The sequence below is a fragment of the Bufo bufo genome, chromosome 9 (genome assembly GCF_905171765.1).
Source record: "Bufo bufo chromosome 9, aBufBuf1.1, whole genome shotgun sequence".
Classification (NCBI taxonomy): Eukaryota; Metazoa; Chordata; class Amphibia; order Anura; family Bufonidae; genus Bufo; species Bufo bufo.
Window position 1 is genome coordinate 23,609,384 of NC_053397.1, and position 16,185 is coordinate 23,625,568.

General features: G+C 45.2%; 1 protein-coding gene and 1 long non-coding RNA gene across 3 annotated transcripts in view; one reads left to right on the top strand and one right to left on the bottom strand.

Annotated features, from left to right (window-relative positions):
* The window catches only part of FRMD4B (FERM domain containing 4B), a 224,655-nt gene that overhangs the window by 72,593 nt on the left and 135,877 nt on the right, over nucleotides 1-16,185 (top strand). For both annotated transcript variants that reach the window (XM_040406589.1, XM_040406588.1), the window contains exons 2-4: nucleotides 5,769-5,834; nucleotides 8,349-8,443; nucleotides 14,226-14,318. In XM_040406589.1, the coding sequence (XP_040262523.1) occupies nucleotides 5,769-5,834; nucleotides 8,349-8,443; nucleotides 14,226-14,318 (254 nt within the window). The remainder of the gene's footprint in view (nucleotides 1-5,768; nucleotides 5,835-8,348; nucleotides 8,444-14,225; nucleotides 14,319-16,185) is intronic.
* LOC120978453 overlaps nucleotides 10,231-16,185 on the bottom strand; it is an 8,628-nt gene continuing 2,673 nt past the window's right edge. Inside the window, exons 2-3 of the long non-coding RNA XR_005774096.1 lie at nucleotides 12,375-12,377; nucleotides 10,231-10,241 (exon numbers count right to left, since the gene is read on the bottom strand). This is a non-coding gene — a long non-coding RNA (uncharacterized LOC120978453). The remainder of the gene's footprint in view (nucleotides 10,242-12,374; nucleotides 12,378-16,185) is intronic.

Genomic DNA, 16,185 nt, shown 5'->3' on the forward strand with positions numbered 1-16,185 from the left:
CCTTTCAGGAGGTTCACATGTTTTTTAACGGTGATGTCCAGTTAATACAAGGCACAGTTTTCTCCAGAAATGTTTGCCCGGTATTTCCCTATTGAAAAACGGATTGTTGATTCTCCTAGGTGAACGCCCTACTGTACCACTGACTATGTTTGCAGCCCAGAATGTGTAGAAATCTATGGAGAAGGAGGGGGAAGCAGCTGCTGAAAAACATTCAAACAAAGCTGCTGTTTCTGTTTTTTTCTGTCTCTCTCCAGAGCTGGATTCACAGCTACACCGCTCATTACTGCTAATTTCTATCTCTAACCTCTAATGCTGACCCCCCCCCCCCCCCCCATCTCTCTGTACCACAACCTTCTAAGCAGCAGAAGCATGGAGGATATTCTCCATGCTTCTGCTGCTTAGAAGGTTGTGGTACAGAGAGATGGGGGGGTCAGCATTAGAGGTTAGAGATAGAAATTAGACATTTAGGGATGGAAACCCAGATCAATAGTTTCAAAAGTCCAGCTCATCTGTAATTCCGCCGTGCACGGCAAAAATGGAAGTCAAACTTGTATAGTCACGTAAAAACAAAGGTGATCCGGCACTGAAGGGTCCTATTTTCGACATTTCTTTATTGCCAAAACTTGAACATATACGGAACAGGACAGGACATAGAGCAGCCTTCTCCCTCTTACTCCCGTTTAGCCGACATGTTTCGAGCCGCCTAGGCTCTTAGTCGAGGGATGGAGCCTAAGGAGGGAAAACCTGGTGAAAGGGTCAGAAATATGTTTACAGCAAGCAAAGATCTTGCAATCCATAAGCAATTGGTACACAAAGTATATTGCGAAAAGACCTAAAGGAATGAGCTTTATTGGATAAAATTGGAATACCCCTTTAAGAACGATATAAATAGAGAAAATGATAGAGAGAGAGACATCTATATTCATCATCTAATGAGAATCCAGAAATACCGAAAAGCCAGATTTCTGTTCACTATAAATGAAATGGCTTTTGTTTCCAAACCTGTAATCAGTCGAGAAAACTCGGATGTCATTTCCTTGAGATTGCTTGGTAACGGAAGGAGACAGAGCCGCTCCGCAATCCCGCTTCCAGTGTGTAGTATTTATAGGAATGTGTTTGTTACACTTGTGTTTTCTGCAATGATCTACAATTTACCAGTGTTTTCTTTGACTTGTGGGGTCTAATTGTAAGGTAAGTTGTCTTTTTATACCCCATGCTAAGATGCCGGTGCCTGCGCATCGTTACTATCTGGATCCGGTTTAAAAATAGAATGAAGGAAGATTCTGATTTGTGCTTTTATACCGTGTAGTACTTTGCAGTTTGTTACTTTTTTATTACTATTCTGGGGAGGTTTTTGTGTTGTGGTCACTGTAAAGTGTTGTCACCTGGATCAATATATTTACAGATTACTGATTTACAGGCTAATTATGTGCACACCGTGCACTTGTATTGTGCTTATTATTGCTTTGTACTGTTTTTAGCTTTACATTTGATTTGATTTTTATGGATTTTTATCTGCTGAAGTGTGAACGTGGTACAATGTTGAATGAGTCCTTCTGTGATCTCTATGGTGAGGACGCACTATAGGACAGACCCAAGGGAGAAACTTAAAACTCCCGGGCCCCAAAATAAAATGTGCTACAGGGCCCCCAACTACTCTGTGTCTTTGATAATATTGGTGTTTTCTTATATGACAGAGGGGCCTGGGTGTGACTTGTACCTTGGCACCCCCTTATAATTACGCCCCTTTAAATACATATTATATAAATGCTGTCCGGGCACTGAAAATGACACGTTTTTCACCAAATGGCAACAATGTTCATATTTAAAGTGCTAAACCCATGAATAATGTAAAAAACACTTGCGTTTAGTGCGGATCCGTCATGGGTCTGCACAAACTCTTCCGTTCAGATAATACAACCGTCTGCATCCGTTTAGAACGGATCCGCTTGTATTATCTTTAACATAGCCAAAACTGATCCGTCTTGAACACCATTAAAAGTCAATGGGGGACGGATCCGTTTTCTATTGTGCCATATTGTGTCAGTGAAAACGGATCCGTCCCCTTTGACTTACATTGTGTGTCAGAACGGATCCGTTTGGCGTTTGGCTCAGTTTCGTCAGACAGACACCAAAACGCTGCAGGCGGCCTCCAGAGCGGAACGGAGACGGAACGGAGGCAAACTGATGCATTCCGAGCGGATCCTTTTCCATTCAGAATGCATTAGGGCAAAACTGATCCATTCTGGACCGCTTGTGAGAGCCCTGAACGGATCTCGCAAACGGAAAGGCAAAACGCCAGTGTGAAAGTAGCCTTACAAAGCTAGAACCAGCCCTGTATCTCACCTGGATCCAAAGATCTCCCCATTCATTGCTCTGCTAGATTTATTTCAGGCTGGCAGCTTAGGGCGTGTGTCCTTTGTCAGGGGGTGTCTCCTTACTGCTGCAGCTTTCCCCCTATCACAGCTTAGGGGGCCTGTCCTTTCTTCTGCAGCTCTCTCCCTATCACAGCTCACGGGGGCATGTCCTTTCTGCTGCAGCTTTCTCCCTATCACAGCTTAGGGGGGCATGTCCTTTCTGCTGCAGCTTTCTCCCTATCACAGCTCAGGGGGGCATGTCCTTTCTTCTGCAGCTTTCTCCCTATCACAGCTCAGGGGGGCATGTCCTTTCTGCTGCAGCTTTCTCCCTATCACAGCTCAGGGGGGCATGTCCTTTCTGCTGCAGCTTTCTCCCTATCACAGCTCAGGGGGGCATGTCCTTTCTGCTGCAGCTTTCTCCCTATCACAGCTCAGGGGGGCATGTCCTTTCTGCTGTAGCTCTCTCCCTGTGCAGCTGCCACGGCTTCTTACAGTCGATATGGCCAGTGGCAGTTTAAGGATGGAACTGAGCATGTGCGTCCACCCCAGTGAAGTGGACAGAGAAACAAGCGAAAGAACAAACATCAGGTGAAGCTATACAGATTTTATAGAATTACTATGGCCATACTAAATTTTTGATTACATACAATTATAAAAGTATTCAGGTGCAATTTTAAAAAACGTTGAATATTTTTGGTGGGACAACCCCTTTATCCCCTATCCATTAGATTGCCGGGATCCAGAGCACTCATGAATATGGAAGCTTGGGCTGCCCGATGAGAACTACTTGAGTTTTCCCTCAGCAGACCCATGCCATAGAAGTGAATGGAGTAGCGGTCACACATGTGCACCACCGCTCCATTCTCATAGGGAGCTCCAGGGCCTCGGTTTTGGTGATCACTGGGGGTCCTAACTGGTGTACCACCTGCAATAAGACGCTTATCCTCTACCGTATGTATAGGGAATATGTGCTCTTAGTGGAATAGCCCCCTATAAGTCATGTATTCATAGGAACATTGATGCCGCCACAACACAGCTGCATTCCCACTATGCTTAGGTGTCCCCCTTATAAAACATCTGGTTGACTTATGTCTCCCGCTTATCACTAGACATGTGACAGACTGGGCGCCACTTTTGTCACTCTGGGGACACATTTAGTAGGTCTGGCGGAGACCCTTTGATCAGGACCCTCGGCAGTAATTACAGTCTGCCACAATCCATCTCATTGACCAGGAAACAAAACCTTGAGGTGTTGCTGATTTACTACATCTCTCTTTTATTTCCCTTAAATCTTCTTGTTACGAACCAATAGTCAGAACATTTTTTATTGTATTTTTTTTATTTTTTATAATTTACGCAATAGTTGCCAGTTTGTAAAATTGGAATACTCAGCTTTTGCCCACAGCAAGGACCTTCTATGACCCCCTCAACATATTAGTACTTATCTGGAAGACTACTGTATGTTCACCTTTATTGTTTCAATGTATCTAAAATATCAAAAACAAAAAACAAATGAAAAGCCTTCACTAAAACCTCTTACCGTTTTGTGTATACAGCTCCTATGCAGACCTAACTGAATGTGCTGTGGCTGACCCTGCGGCCATGTGTTACTCCCCCACGTCTCTAAGGCAAGGGAGTACCACATGGATGCAGGATCAGACTACGAAGGTTTTGTTTGCAGTCTGTAACCATAGCAACATAAAGATCTGCATAGTAGCTGTATACGTAAAACAGTCAGTAATTATTAATCAGGACTATTTACTTTAGTTTACAATTAATATTTTTAAAGGGGTATTCCCATGTCAGACATTGATGGGAGGTGGGACCTGCACCCACCCAGAACGTGCCCACCGAAGCGAACAGAGAGCAGACGTGCGAGCGCAACCACCTTCCGTTTACCGCTATCGGAGTTCCAAAAATAGCCGAGCCGTTGCTTGGCTATGTTCAGCAGTCCCATAGTGGTCAATGGAGAGTTGGCTGAGAATGCGCGGTGCGCTGTTCATTCTCCGCTATGGGACTTCCGAAAATAGCCGAGCACGCCCATTCAGCTGTTTTCAGAACCCCCATAGCAATGAATGTAGGGCATGCCATGAATGATAGGTACACTCCCCTTTAAGGGATTGTCCAGGCTTTTACTATTGATGACTATCAATATCAGATCGGTGGGGGTGCCGGGTGCCAGAGCCCCGCCTGTTCACCGCTGCTATCTATGGCAAAGACCATAGACCGTAGCAGCGGACCGGAAGAGAAACGACTCCATACAGCTGATCGGCGGGGGTGCCGACCGCCAGAACCCTGCCGATCTGATATTGATGACTTATCCTGTGAAGTTCCACAAGGATATATTTCCCAAGGATTTTTTAATATACTCACAAGAAAGTGAATAATAAAAGCATATAACCAAATAGTGGTTCCTCGTATAGCACCCGATCTAGGTTTCGCCAGTCAGCTTCCTCAGGGGCGATAAAGACTGACGCCCCTGACGAAGCTGACTGGCGAAACCTAGGTCGGGTGCTATACGAGGAACCACTATTTGGTTATATGCTTTTATTATTCACTTTCTTGTGAGTATATTAAAAAATCCTTGGGAAATATATCCTTGTGGAACTTCACTATTTTGCGCCAAATTTTCATTTCAGCGGTTTGGATGTCCTTCGGTGCATCGACCCCTGAATTTTATTGTGTGGCTGCATTGTGAAAAGCTTGGAAATCCGACATACCTTAGACCTGACGGACCTCTATGTACTGGGCAGCGCGACCCCCGTTACCTAATCGCTTGAACTCTATGTGAATTTGACCCACGTCACGTGGTGGATCTGCAGCGCCGATAAGTACCCTTCAACGTTTTGAGAGACTTTTCAGATTTTTATTCTATAAAGTCCTTCAAGTGTCAGTGGTGCTTACCCCTCAGCGTATTACATCCAGCAGGGTGCTCTCTTTTATAATGAAGCTCCCTTGCACACAGAACCGTGTCTGTTTTGTGGTCTGCAAACCACGGATCCACAAAATACAGATACCGTCTGTGTACTATTTGCAGTTTTTGCTGACCCATTGACTCTATTGTTCTATAATCTGCGGAAAGGGCATATGGGGTGTGGACAGTACACGGACGGTATCCGTATTGTGCGGATCGGCGGTTTACGGACCGCAAAACAGAGACAGTTATGTGCATTAGGCTCTGTAACCAGGAAATATAACAGCCACCATCTTTTTTTTTGCAGTGTTCTCTATTTTCATATCATTTTACATGGTGTAGTTTAGTTTATAACCTTCCATTGCTTCCGGAAACTGTCAACAAGCTGCTGTTGATGGATCCACTGTACTGCTGAGCCTATTAGTATTTAGTACTTTGAGTGCTTTTGTTTGGTGAATGGATCTGGATGATTAATGAAAGGTTTTCACTCTTTGTAGATGGCAGAAGGCCGACACTGCAAGGTGCACCTGTTGGACGACCGCAAGTTGGAGCTACTGGTGCAGGTACGAATCCCCATACGTTATCAGCCGACGACATTATTTCTTCCTTTCACACTCAGACGGTCTTAATTAGAAAAAGCAGGAGGACTGTCTGTCAGATTATAAAACTTGTAGAATCAAGCGTTATTGGCGAAAACTCGGTTGTCGCATGTCATAATCCTTTTTGCATAATGGACAGCCCTCCCCATCTGGCGAAAAACCGGCTATCCTCAAAGAAAGACGAGGATTGAGATTACCATCTGCTCTGCAAAACCGTCCGACCCCGAGACTGACTAGAAAGTGGTGCCAATCAGGTGCCTGCAAGACACTGTCAGCCATGTCTCCTGTCCACGGCTGGTGGTTTACTAGACATTAAAGCGAAAACATATCCATCTTTTATCTATCTATCTATCTATCTATCTATCTATCTATCTATCTTTTATCTATCTATCTATGTCATATCTATCTATCTATCTATCTATCTATCATCTATCTATGTATGTATCTATCTATGTATCTATCTATCTATCTATCTATCATCTATCTATTATCTATTCATATCTATGTAATAACTATCTATTTATCTATTTATATCTATCTCATACTGTATCCATTTCAAATGTATCTATCCATCTATCTATTATCTATCTATCTACAGTTGAAACCATAAGTTTACATGCACTATATAAAAAGACACATATGCATGTTTTTCTCAATATCGGACATGAAATCAGAATAAACCTTTCCTGTTTTTGGTCAATTAGGATTACCATATCTATTATTATTTGCCAAATGCCAGAATAATGAGAGAGAGAGAGAATGTTTTAAGGCATTTTTATTACTTTCTGCAATGTCAAAAGCTTACATACACTAAGATTACTATGCCTTTAAATAATTCTGGACGGCCCATATGATGATGTCATGTGTTGGAAGCTTCTGTTAGGTTTGTTGGTAACATCTGAGTTCATTAGAGACACACCTGTGGATGTATTTAAATACACAAATGAAACACACTGCTTCTTTCTGTAGCATCACGGGAAAGTCTAAAGAAATCAGCCAAGATACCAGGAAGAGAATTGTGGACTTGCACAAGTCTGGCTCAACCTTGGGTGCAGTTTCTAGATACCTGAAGGTGCCTCGTTCATCTGTACAAACAATTATACACAAGTACAAACAAGATGGGAATGTCCAGCCATCATACCGCTCAGGAAGGAGACGGGTTCTGTGCCCCAGAGATGAACGTACTTTGGTCCGACATGTGCATATCAACCCAAGAACAAAAGCAAAAGACTTCGTGAAGACGATGGTGGAAGCTGGTGAGATTGTGTCAATATCCACAGTGAAACGAGTACTGTATCAGCATGGGCTGTAAGGCCTCTCTGCCAGGAAGAAGAAGCCATTACTCCAAAAGAAACATAAAAAAGGCAGATTAATGTTTTCAAATGCACACAGGAACAGAGACGTACATTTTTGGAGACATGCCCTGTGGTCTGACGAACCTAAAATTGAACTTTTCGGCCATAATGACCATCGTTACGTTTGGAGGAAAAAGGGAAAAGCTCGGAAGCCTAAGAACACCATCCCAACTGTGAAACACGGGGGCGGCAGCATCATGTTGTGGGGTTGTTTTACTGCTGGAGGGACGGGTGCACCTCACAAAATAGATGGCATCATGAGGAAAGAAGATTATGTGGAAATACTGAAGCAACATCTCAAGAGATCAGCCAGGAGGGTAAAGCTTGGACGGAAATGGGTCTTCCAAATGGACAATGACCCGAAGCATACTGCCAAACAGGTTACAAAGTGGCTTAAGGATAACCATAGTCAATGTTTTGGAGCGGCCATCACAAAGCCCTGATCTCAATCCTATTAAAAATTTATGGGCAAAGCTGAAAAGGCAGGGGCGAGCAAGGCGGCCAACAAACATGGCTCAGTTACACCAGTTCTGTCAGGAGGAATGGGCCCAAATTCCGACCAACTATTGTGAGAAGCTTGTGGAAGGATATCCAAAATGTCTGACCCAAGTCATATAGTTTGAGGGCAATGGTACCAATTATTAATCAAATGTATGTAAACTTTTGACATTGCAGAAAGTAATAAAAATGCCTTAAAACATCCTCTCTCTCACATTATTCTGGCATTTGGCAAAAAATAATAATTATGGTAATACTAATTGACCAAAAACAGGAAAGCTTTATTCTGATTTCATGTCAGATATTGAGAAAAACATACATACAGTATGTGTCTTTTTATATAGTGTATGTAAACTTCTGGTTTCAACTGTATCGATCTATAACTCTATCCATCCATCTCATATCTATCTCTCATCTCTCTCACTCTCTCATATCTCTATCTCTCTCTCTCTCTCATATCTCTCTATCTCTCTCTCTCTCTCTCTCTCTCTCTCTCTCTGTCTCTCTCCCTCCCTCCCTCTATTTTATTATTTCCTTGTACGTGTATTAGAAGAGGTAATTTCCTATTAAAATATGAAAACATCTCTTCGATGCCTGATACCTTTTTTTTATTTCGCTGTTGCAGCCGAAGCTGTTGTCCCGTGAGCTGCTGGACCTGGTGGGCTCTCACTTCAATCTGAAGGAGAAGGAATATTTTGGGATTTCATTCATGGACGACACGTAAGTAGCCCAAATCGCTCTCTGCTCCCCTGCCTGGTTATGGAGAGACATATTCCTCACTCCTGAATTGCTGCATCAACCGCTCAACTTTTAAAAAGCTCAAGGAGGGTCAACAGCCGCCGCACAGCCCACACTGCGCCAAGTGTTCCCACTATGCCGTGTCTCTAAGTCCGTCCAATGCCCGCCTGTACATGCCCAATCCCACCCACAGTGCTGCCAACCAGCATTTTTCTTTTTAATGGACAACTTTTCCCAAAATCACGGACATCCAGCATTTTTTACGTGCAAACTGGAAAACCATAATGAATGACCTAGATCAGGGGTACTCAACTGGCGGACCGCGGTCCAAATACGGACCGCGGCCGCCAGTTGTCCGGACCCCGGCCATCCTTTAGAGCGCTGCTCCTCTCCTGCACACTGTGCCGTGCAGGAGGAGGAGCTTACCGGCGCACTTCCACCTGTCCCACAGCGCAGTGAGACAGGGCTTCCTCCACATGTAGCGCTCCTCCTCCTGCACACTCTGGCAGCTCTGCTCCATACAGCGGCGGGCACAGGAGATGATCGTTCTCAGCAGCGCAGGAGGAGTCTCTCCCTCCCCCCTGTGCTGCTGCTGTCCCCGCCGCTGCCAATAAGAAGAGGCAGGAGGAGGAGGGGAGGGGCTGTGGCCACTGCGCCACCAATGAAGAAAACTGACCTGTAATACAAATACAGGAGGCGGGTGCTGGAATCAAATAGCGGCACCCGACCTCTGTGACAGGGAGCTGCGATCAGCTGCAGTTGAGTTAACCCTTCAGGTGCGGTACCTGAGGGGTTAATTGTAGCTGATCGCAGCCCCCTGTCACAAAGGTCGGGTGCCGCTATTTGATTCCAGCACCCGCCTCCTGTATTTGTATAAGAAACGTTGGTGGCACAGTGCGCCCCCCTCCCCCCCCCCCTAGTATAAGAAACATTGGTGGCGCAGTGCGCCCCCCCCCCCCCCCCCCTAGTATAAGAAACATTGGTGGCGCAGTGCGCCCCCCCTTTCCCCCTTATAATAAACATTGGTGGCTCAGTGGGAGGTGCCAATGAGGGTTAAAAATAATAAAAGAAAATTTACTCACCTCCTCCAGTTCATCGCGTAACTGCCGGTCTCCAGTTCTTACTTCTTTCTTCAGGACCTGTGGTGACGTCACTGAGCTCATCACATGGCCCATTACCATGGTGATGGATCATGTGATGAGCTCAGTGATGTCACCACAGGTCCTGAAGAAAGAAGTAAGAACTGGAGACCGGCAGTTACGCGATGAACTGGAGGAGGTGAGTAAATTATTTTTTAACCCTCATTGGCACTGCCCACTACACCACCAATGTTTATTATATTGGGGGGGGCGCACTGCGCCACCAATGTTTATTATACTGGGGTGATGGGGGGGCACACTGCGCCACCAATGTTTATTATTTTGAGGGGGGGCGCACTGCGCCACCAATGTTTATTATATTGGGGGGCACACTGCGCCACCAATGTTTATTATATTGGGGGGCACACTGCGCCACCAATGTTTATTATATTGAGGGGGGGGCGCACTGCGCCACCAATGTTTATTATACTGGGGTGATGGGGGGGCACACTGCGCCACCAATGTTTATTATACTGGGGTGATGGGGGGGCACACTGCGCCACCAATGTTTATTATTTTGAGGGGGGGCACACTGCGCCACCAATGTTTATTGTGATGGGGGGGCACACTGCGCCACCAATGTTTATTATTTTGAGGGGGGGCGCACTGCGCCACCAATGTTTATTATATTGGGGGGCACACTGCGCCACCAATGTTTATTATATTGAGGGGGGCACACTGCGCCACCAATGTTTATTATACTGGGGTGATGGGGGGGCGCACTGCGCCACCAATGTTTATTATATTGAGGGGGGGCGCACTGCGCCACCAATGTTTATTGTGATAGGGGGGTGCACTGCGCCACCAATGTTTATTATATTGAGGGGGCCGCCAGACGAAAAAGTCGGACATGTAGTACTTTTAGTCTGGCGGCCTCTCACCGTGCTGCGCCGTAACTCTGCCCCCATCCCCATTATAGTCGATGGGCACAGAGCAGCGGCACGGCGAAGTAGTGGCAAGATGGATCTGACAGGGTGAGCAGCCTGTCGGATCCGTCCTTCTGCAAGTGTGAAAGTACCCTTACTAATGAGCGCTTCCATCATGGAACGCCCATTAGTACAGCCGTTACCTCCACCGCTACTTGTGCTAGTAAAAAAATATATATTACGGCAGTGTTTCCCAACCAGTGTGCCTCCAGCTGTTGCAAAACTACAACTCCCAGAATGCCTGGACAGCCTTTGGCTGTGCGGGCATGCTGGGAGTTGTAGTTTTGCAACAGCTGGAGGCACACTGGTTGGGAAACACTGTATTACGGTACCTCCACCTCCATTTGCTCACGCTGTGGAGAACACTCCCTGCTGACTAGAAGCTCAGGACAGGACCTACAAGACGCCATCACGTTGGAGCACCGGTCCTGAGCGTGCAGTCAGCAGCGAATGTTCACCGCAGCCAGGTGAATGCTAATTATTATTTTTCTTTTGCAAAAGCAGAGAAGGGGGGCAATACTCTTACTGGGGGCACTAATGGGGACATTATTCTTACTGGGGCACTAATGTGGCCATTACTAATTCTGGGACTTACCCGTGGCGCTCCACTATAACGTCAGAGCGCCCCACGCGCATGGATCACATGATCGCATGGCATCTTTACTGTTGGCGTTCAGCTCGGACCTTCACCTGACTGCAGACCCTGGTATGTGGACCTTTAATAAAACTAGTTGAGTACCCCTGACCTAGATTATAAGTGAGGCATGTCTATAGCTCAATATACTGATAACACCTCATCACCAGCCTTTACTGTGAGCTGTAAAATGATGATAATTACCACCAAAATAATCTAGTCAACTACTACCTGCCTCAAAAAATTCACGGACACATCTATTTTTTTTCACTGACACAAAAAGTGGCCACGGTAAGGGCGGGTTCGCATTGGCGTTATGGAATTTCGTTATAGGGTCTGTTATAATAGAGTTATAATGGAATACAACGGAATTCTAGGACAGAATGCAAAACGGAAGCCTTTAAGAGGCATTCCTTTTTGCTCCGTCCTAATACCTTTCTATGGGGACAAAAAAACGTTATACATGACGGAAAAAATAGTCCTGTCGACAGGAATGGCGTTTTGCATTCTATCCTAGAATTCCGTTATATTCCGTTATTAACTTATAACTCTGTTATAACTGAACCTATAACAGAGTTCAATAACGCCAATGTGAACCCACCTTATTATTCTCCTTTATTGCCTCCATGCCCCCTTAGTTCCCTCTTCACAGTAAAATATTCGCTTAGTGTCCCCTTACAGTAGTGCTGTCCCGTTAGTGCCCTCTAACAGTAGTGTTGCTTTCTTACAATATTGCTGCCCCTTAGTGCCCACTTTACTGAAACACCACCCCCTTAGTGCCCCCTTACAATAATGTTGCCCCTGTAGTAACCCCCTTACAGTTGTGCTGACCCTTTAGTGCCCCCCTTACATTAGTGTTGCCCCCTAGTGCCCTCCTTACAATATCGTTGCCCCGTTAGTAACCCCCCCCTCATAGTAGTGCTGCCCCCTTGTGCCCTCCTTACAGAACCTGGATACAGTTGAAGGCAATGGGGAAGCAGCGAGGCATCATCTTCCTGCTCCACCATTCCCCTGCCGATGTTCTGCCAGCAGGAGCCATGATGATGTCACCGCATGGCGCCTGCTGCTAAGGAGGGCAGACTGTGCTCTGTTCATCGGGGGAAGGGGACTAGGCGAGTATTTATTTTCTACATTTTAGGGGCTTCACCCTTAGTGTGAATAAAATGTAAAAAATAAATACTCACCTAGTCCCGTTTCCCCGATGAACAGAGCACAGTCTGCCCTCCTTAGCAGCAGGCGCCATGCGGTGACATCATCATGGCTCCTGCTGGCAGAACATCGGCAGGGGAATGGTGGAGCAGGAAGATGATGCCTCGCTGCTTCCCCATTGCCTTCAACTGTATCCAGGTTCTCGGGATGTGGATACAGTTGAAATTGGGACATACATCCGCCGTCCGGGTACTGCAGGACAGCCTCCGAAATTCAGGACTGTCCCGCCAGATTCAGGACGATTGGGAGGTTCGTTGCTATATAGCTACACAGGTGTCTGGGAAAGCTGAGCGACAGCCCCTGCGGTACTTTCTGTTTATCCAGAATCCTATAATCCAGAAAACCTTGGCTGCCCGACACTGAGCACCTAGAACTGTGCATACCCAATCGAAGCGTTTACTTACTCATTAATCTTTTAAGTCGGAAAACATAGAATTACATCAAAAATCTGATTAACGAGAATCTCGATGAACTTCTAAGGAAATTATTCATTAACGTAGCGTCTGTAGAATGATTTGTACCGCGCTCCCAGCTCTGCTACATATGACATTTTCTGGTCCGTTATTAATTATTAATGAGGCCAACATGATGTTATCTATGAATAGAAGGGGATGAATCTATTAGCAGCGGTTCATATGTAAAGTAACCTTCCCATAATTACAGATCTGAGTAATTGAATAGAAATTAATGGGGGCCGGGGGGGAGGCTCATACCCGCCTTGCTCGTAGATCATACCCGCCATTTCCTGCCATTGATGGTGTTGGCCTTGGCAGCAGAAATCCCCCGCCATAGACTGGTTTGTGCCGTGAAGCGTAATCTGTCATGTACACTACACTGCGCTATTGTTTGGGGAGAGATTTGTAGTCTTGATAAACTCAATTCTAAGCGATATTCTGGGCTTGAGGGACCCTTTCTACAAACAGCTCATATTTTTTCTTTTGTCGAAAATGGCTGGGACGTGACATGAGCTATGGTGCCTGTTCTTAAAGGGAGGATATTTAAAGGGACTGAACAGAACCACTTCATTTTATTAAGGAATTGTATTATAAGCAATTGCCTTATGTAATATTGTTATTTCAAGTGACTATAGAGACGGGTCATGCAGCTATCATAGTGAGAAGGAGTGGCACTGAACTGTATCGCCATAGCACTGCCATAGATGCTTCCTCCACTAGGGGGAGCTCACTGCATGCAGATTTATAAAGGGTTGTCCCCAAGATCGACACAGGACAGGTGAGAAATGTCTGATCGCTAGGGGTTCCAGCAGGACCCCCACTGATCACAAACATGAAAGTCAAATTTGCGGTGGTCGAGCATGTGTTGTTGTCGCCCCATTCAAAGTCTATCTCTGTCAGCACTATAACAGGGGCGTGCTCTTAAAGGGGTATTCCCCTTCTGAGACAATGGGGGCATATTGCTAGGATATGTCCCCATCGTCTGATAGGTGCTGGTCCCACCTTTTTGACCCGCATCTAAATCAACAACGGAGCCGGGAAGGTGGTGGGTGGAGGACCCCGGATTTCCCCATGTCCGGCCACCACCAAGCACTCTCCCCATAGTAGACAATGGGAGCCCACAGCGCTTGCGCGGCCACCGCTCCCATTCATCTCCGTGGGGCCAACGGAAATAGCCGAGCCAGCGCTTGGCTATTTTCATCGGCCCCATAGGAATGAATGGAGGGCGGCTGCGCATGCTGGGGGGTTATTTTTAGGGGTTGGAGCATCCCTTTAACTAGAAGTCAGGTATAAGTTCAGCCACATACTTCGAGATGTTGTAATCTAGTCATCTGCTGACATCTAGGCAGGTGTGTGAGACCATGTCTGTAGAGTCTGACCTTCACCGCTTTCCTCTTGCAGGGGTCAGTACGCCTGGCTGCAGTTAGATCAGAGAGTGCTGGACCACGACTTGCCAAAGAAATCTGGGCCCGTCACCCTGTATTTTATTGTAAGGTATGTTTCTTCTTGTTTCTATTTTTGAGGGAGAGCTCAGTGCATGCAGATGTTACAGCTTCCATTGAGTCCAATGGTAACCGTATGAATTCCTAAGCACTGAGCTCCCCCTAATGGAGGCTGCAGGAAGCTAATTTTATCATGTGCTATGTGAAGGGGATGTGAGCTGTATGGGGGAGATCAACATATTAATGCCAGTTGTCCCATGTAAATACATTGAAAAATATGGTGTTCAGAATGAGCCCCATATTTACAGTATGAACCACCCCTTCTCTCTATACATTATCTATACATTATTTCTTCTTTCTTTCTTTTTCCCCCTCTCTCTATCTTTCTTTTCCTTCCTTCTTTCTTTAAGTTTTTTTCCTTCTTTCTTTCTTTAATTTTTCTTTCTTTCTTTTCCCCCTCTCTCTCTTTCTTTCTTTTTCTTCTTTCTTTAAGTTTTTTCCTTTTTTCTTTCTTTCATTTTTCTTCTTTCTTTCTTTCTTTTTCCCCCTCTCTCTTTCAGTTTTTTTCTTTCTTTCTTTTTTCTTTCTTTCTTTCTTTCTTTCTTTCTTCCTTCCTTTCTTTCTTTTCCCCCTCTCTCTAAGTTTTTTCCTTCTTTCTTTCTTTCTTTCTCTTTCTTTTCCCCCCTCTCTCTCTTTCTTTCATTTTTCTTTCTTTCTTTCTTCCCCCCCCCCTCTCTCTTTCTTTTCCTTCCTTCTTTCCTTAAGTTTTTTCCTTCTTTCTTTCTTTTCCCCCTCTCTCTTTCTATCTTTCAGTTTTTTTTACTCCTTTCTTTATTTCATTTTTCTTCTTTCTTTCTTTCTTTCTTTTTCCCCCACTCTCTTTCAGTTTTTTTACTTCTTTCTTTAATTTTTCTTCTTTCTTTCTTTTTCCCCTCTCTCTCTTTCTTTCTTTTCCTTCTTTCTTTGAGTTTTTTCCTTCTTTCTTTCTTTCTTTTCCCCCTCTCTCTCTCTTTCTTTCATTTTTCTTTCTTTCTTTTCCCCCTCTCTCTCTCTCTCTCTCTCTTTCTTTTCCTTCCTTCTTTCTTCCCCCCTCTCTCTCTTTCTTTCATTTTTCCCCTCTTTTTCTCTCTCTCCCTCTTTCTCACTCCCGGGGGTACACATTGTTAAGAACTTCCATAAGTTTTGGGATTATTTTTGACAGTTATTCACCAGCAGGGTGCGCTGTGGCCCCATTCTCCCCTTTCTCATGTTGTCTGCCGGACACGACGTGTTGTGGGTGTTAGCGGCTAACCATTGTATTGTAGTGCTATGATGCCGGCTTAGTCAGCACGATGAGCACATGAACACCCTGTGAACTGGGTCAGAAGGTTTATGCAGTCGCACTGGATAGAAGCTGCAATCACCATTTCATTACCTTATAAATTATTATAGCTATTCCTCACATAAGGATAGAGAACGATGACTAGATTAATTTGCTTGTGAATGTGCCATAAATATATCCAAGGTGGTAATATGGCTTTAAAGGGGTTCTCCGGGCATTTCATCCAATTAGCCTATGGTGCTAACCTGTGGCGGGATGTTGTAAATCAGCACAGACAGAATCACTCCCCCTTGAGTCAATGGTCAACCATGACCACATTGAAGATGATGACAATGTTAAAGGGGACATCACCATGCAATACAGAGGCACCTTAATTACTTCATTAGGAACCTTGTAATGCTTTATTCCCCTCACAGCGCTTAAGTGACTCCCTCGTGGCTAAACATGGCCACTTTTGTAATGGGTGTCAAAATAACGACCCCTATAATTTCGGAATGGGGTGGGGGGTAATGAGAAAAGCTAATCTCTAATCACTGGGCTATTCAAGGGAGTGGCGCTCATAAGTGGAGGTAAGCAGATTTGAAAGTTCTATCAGATG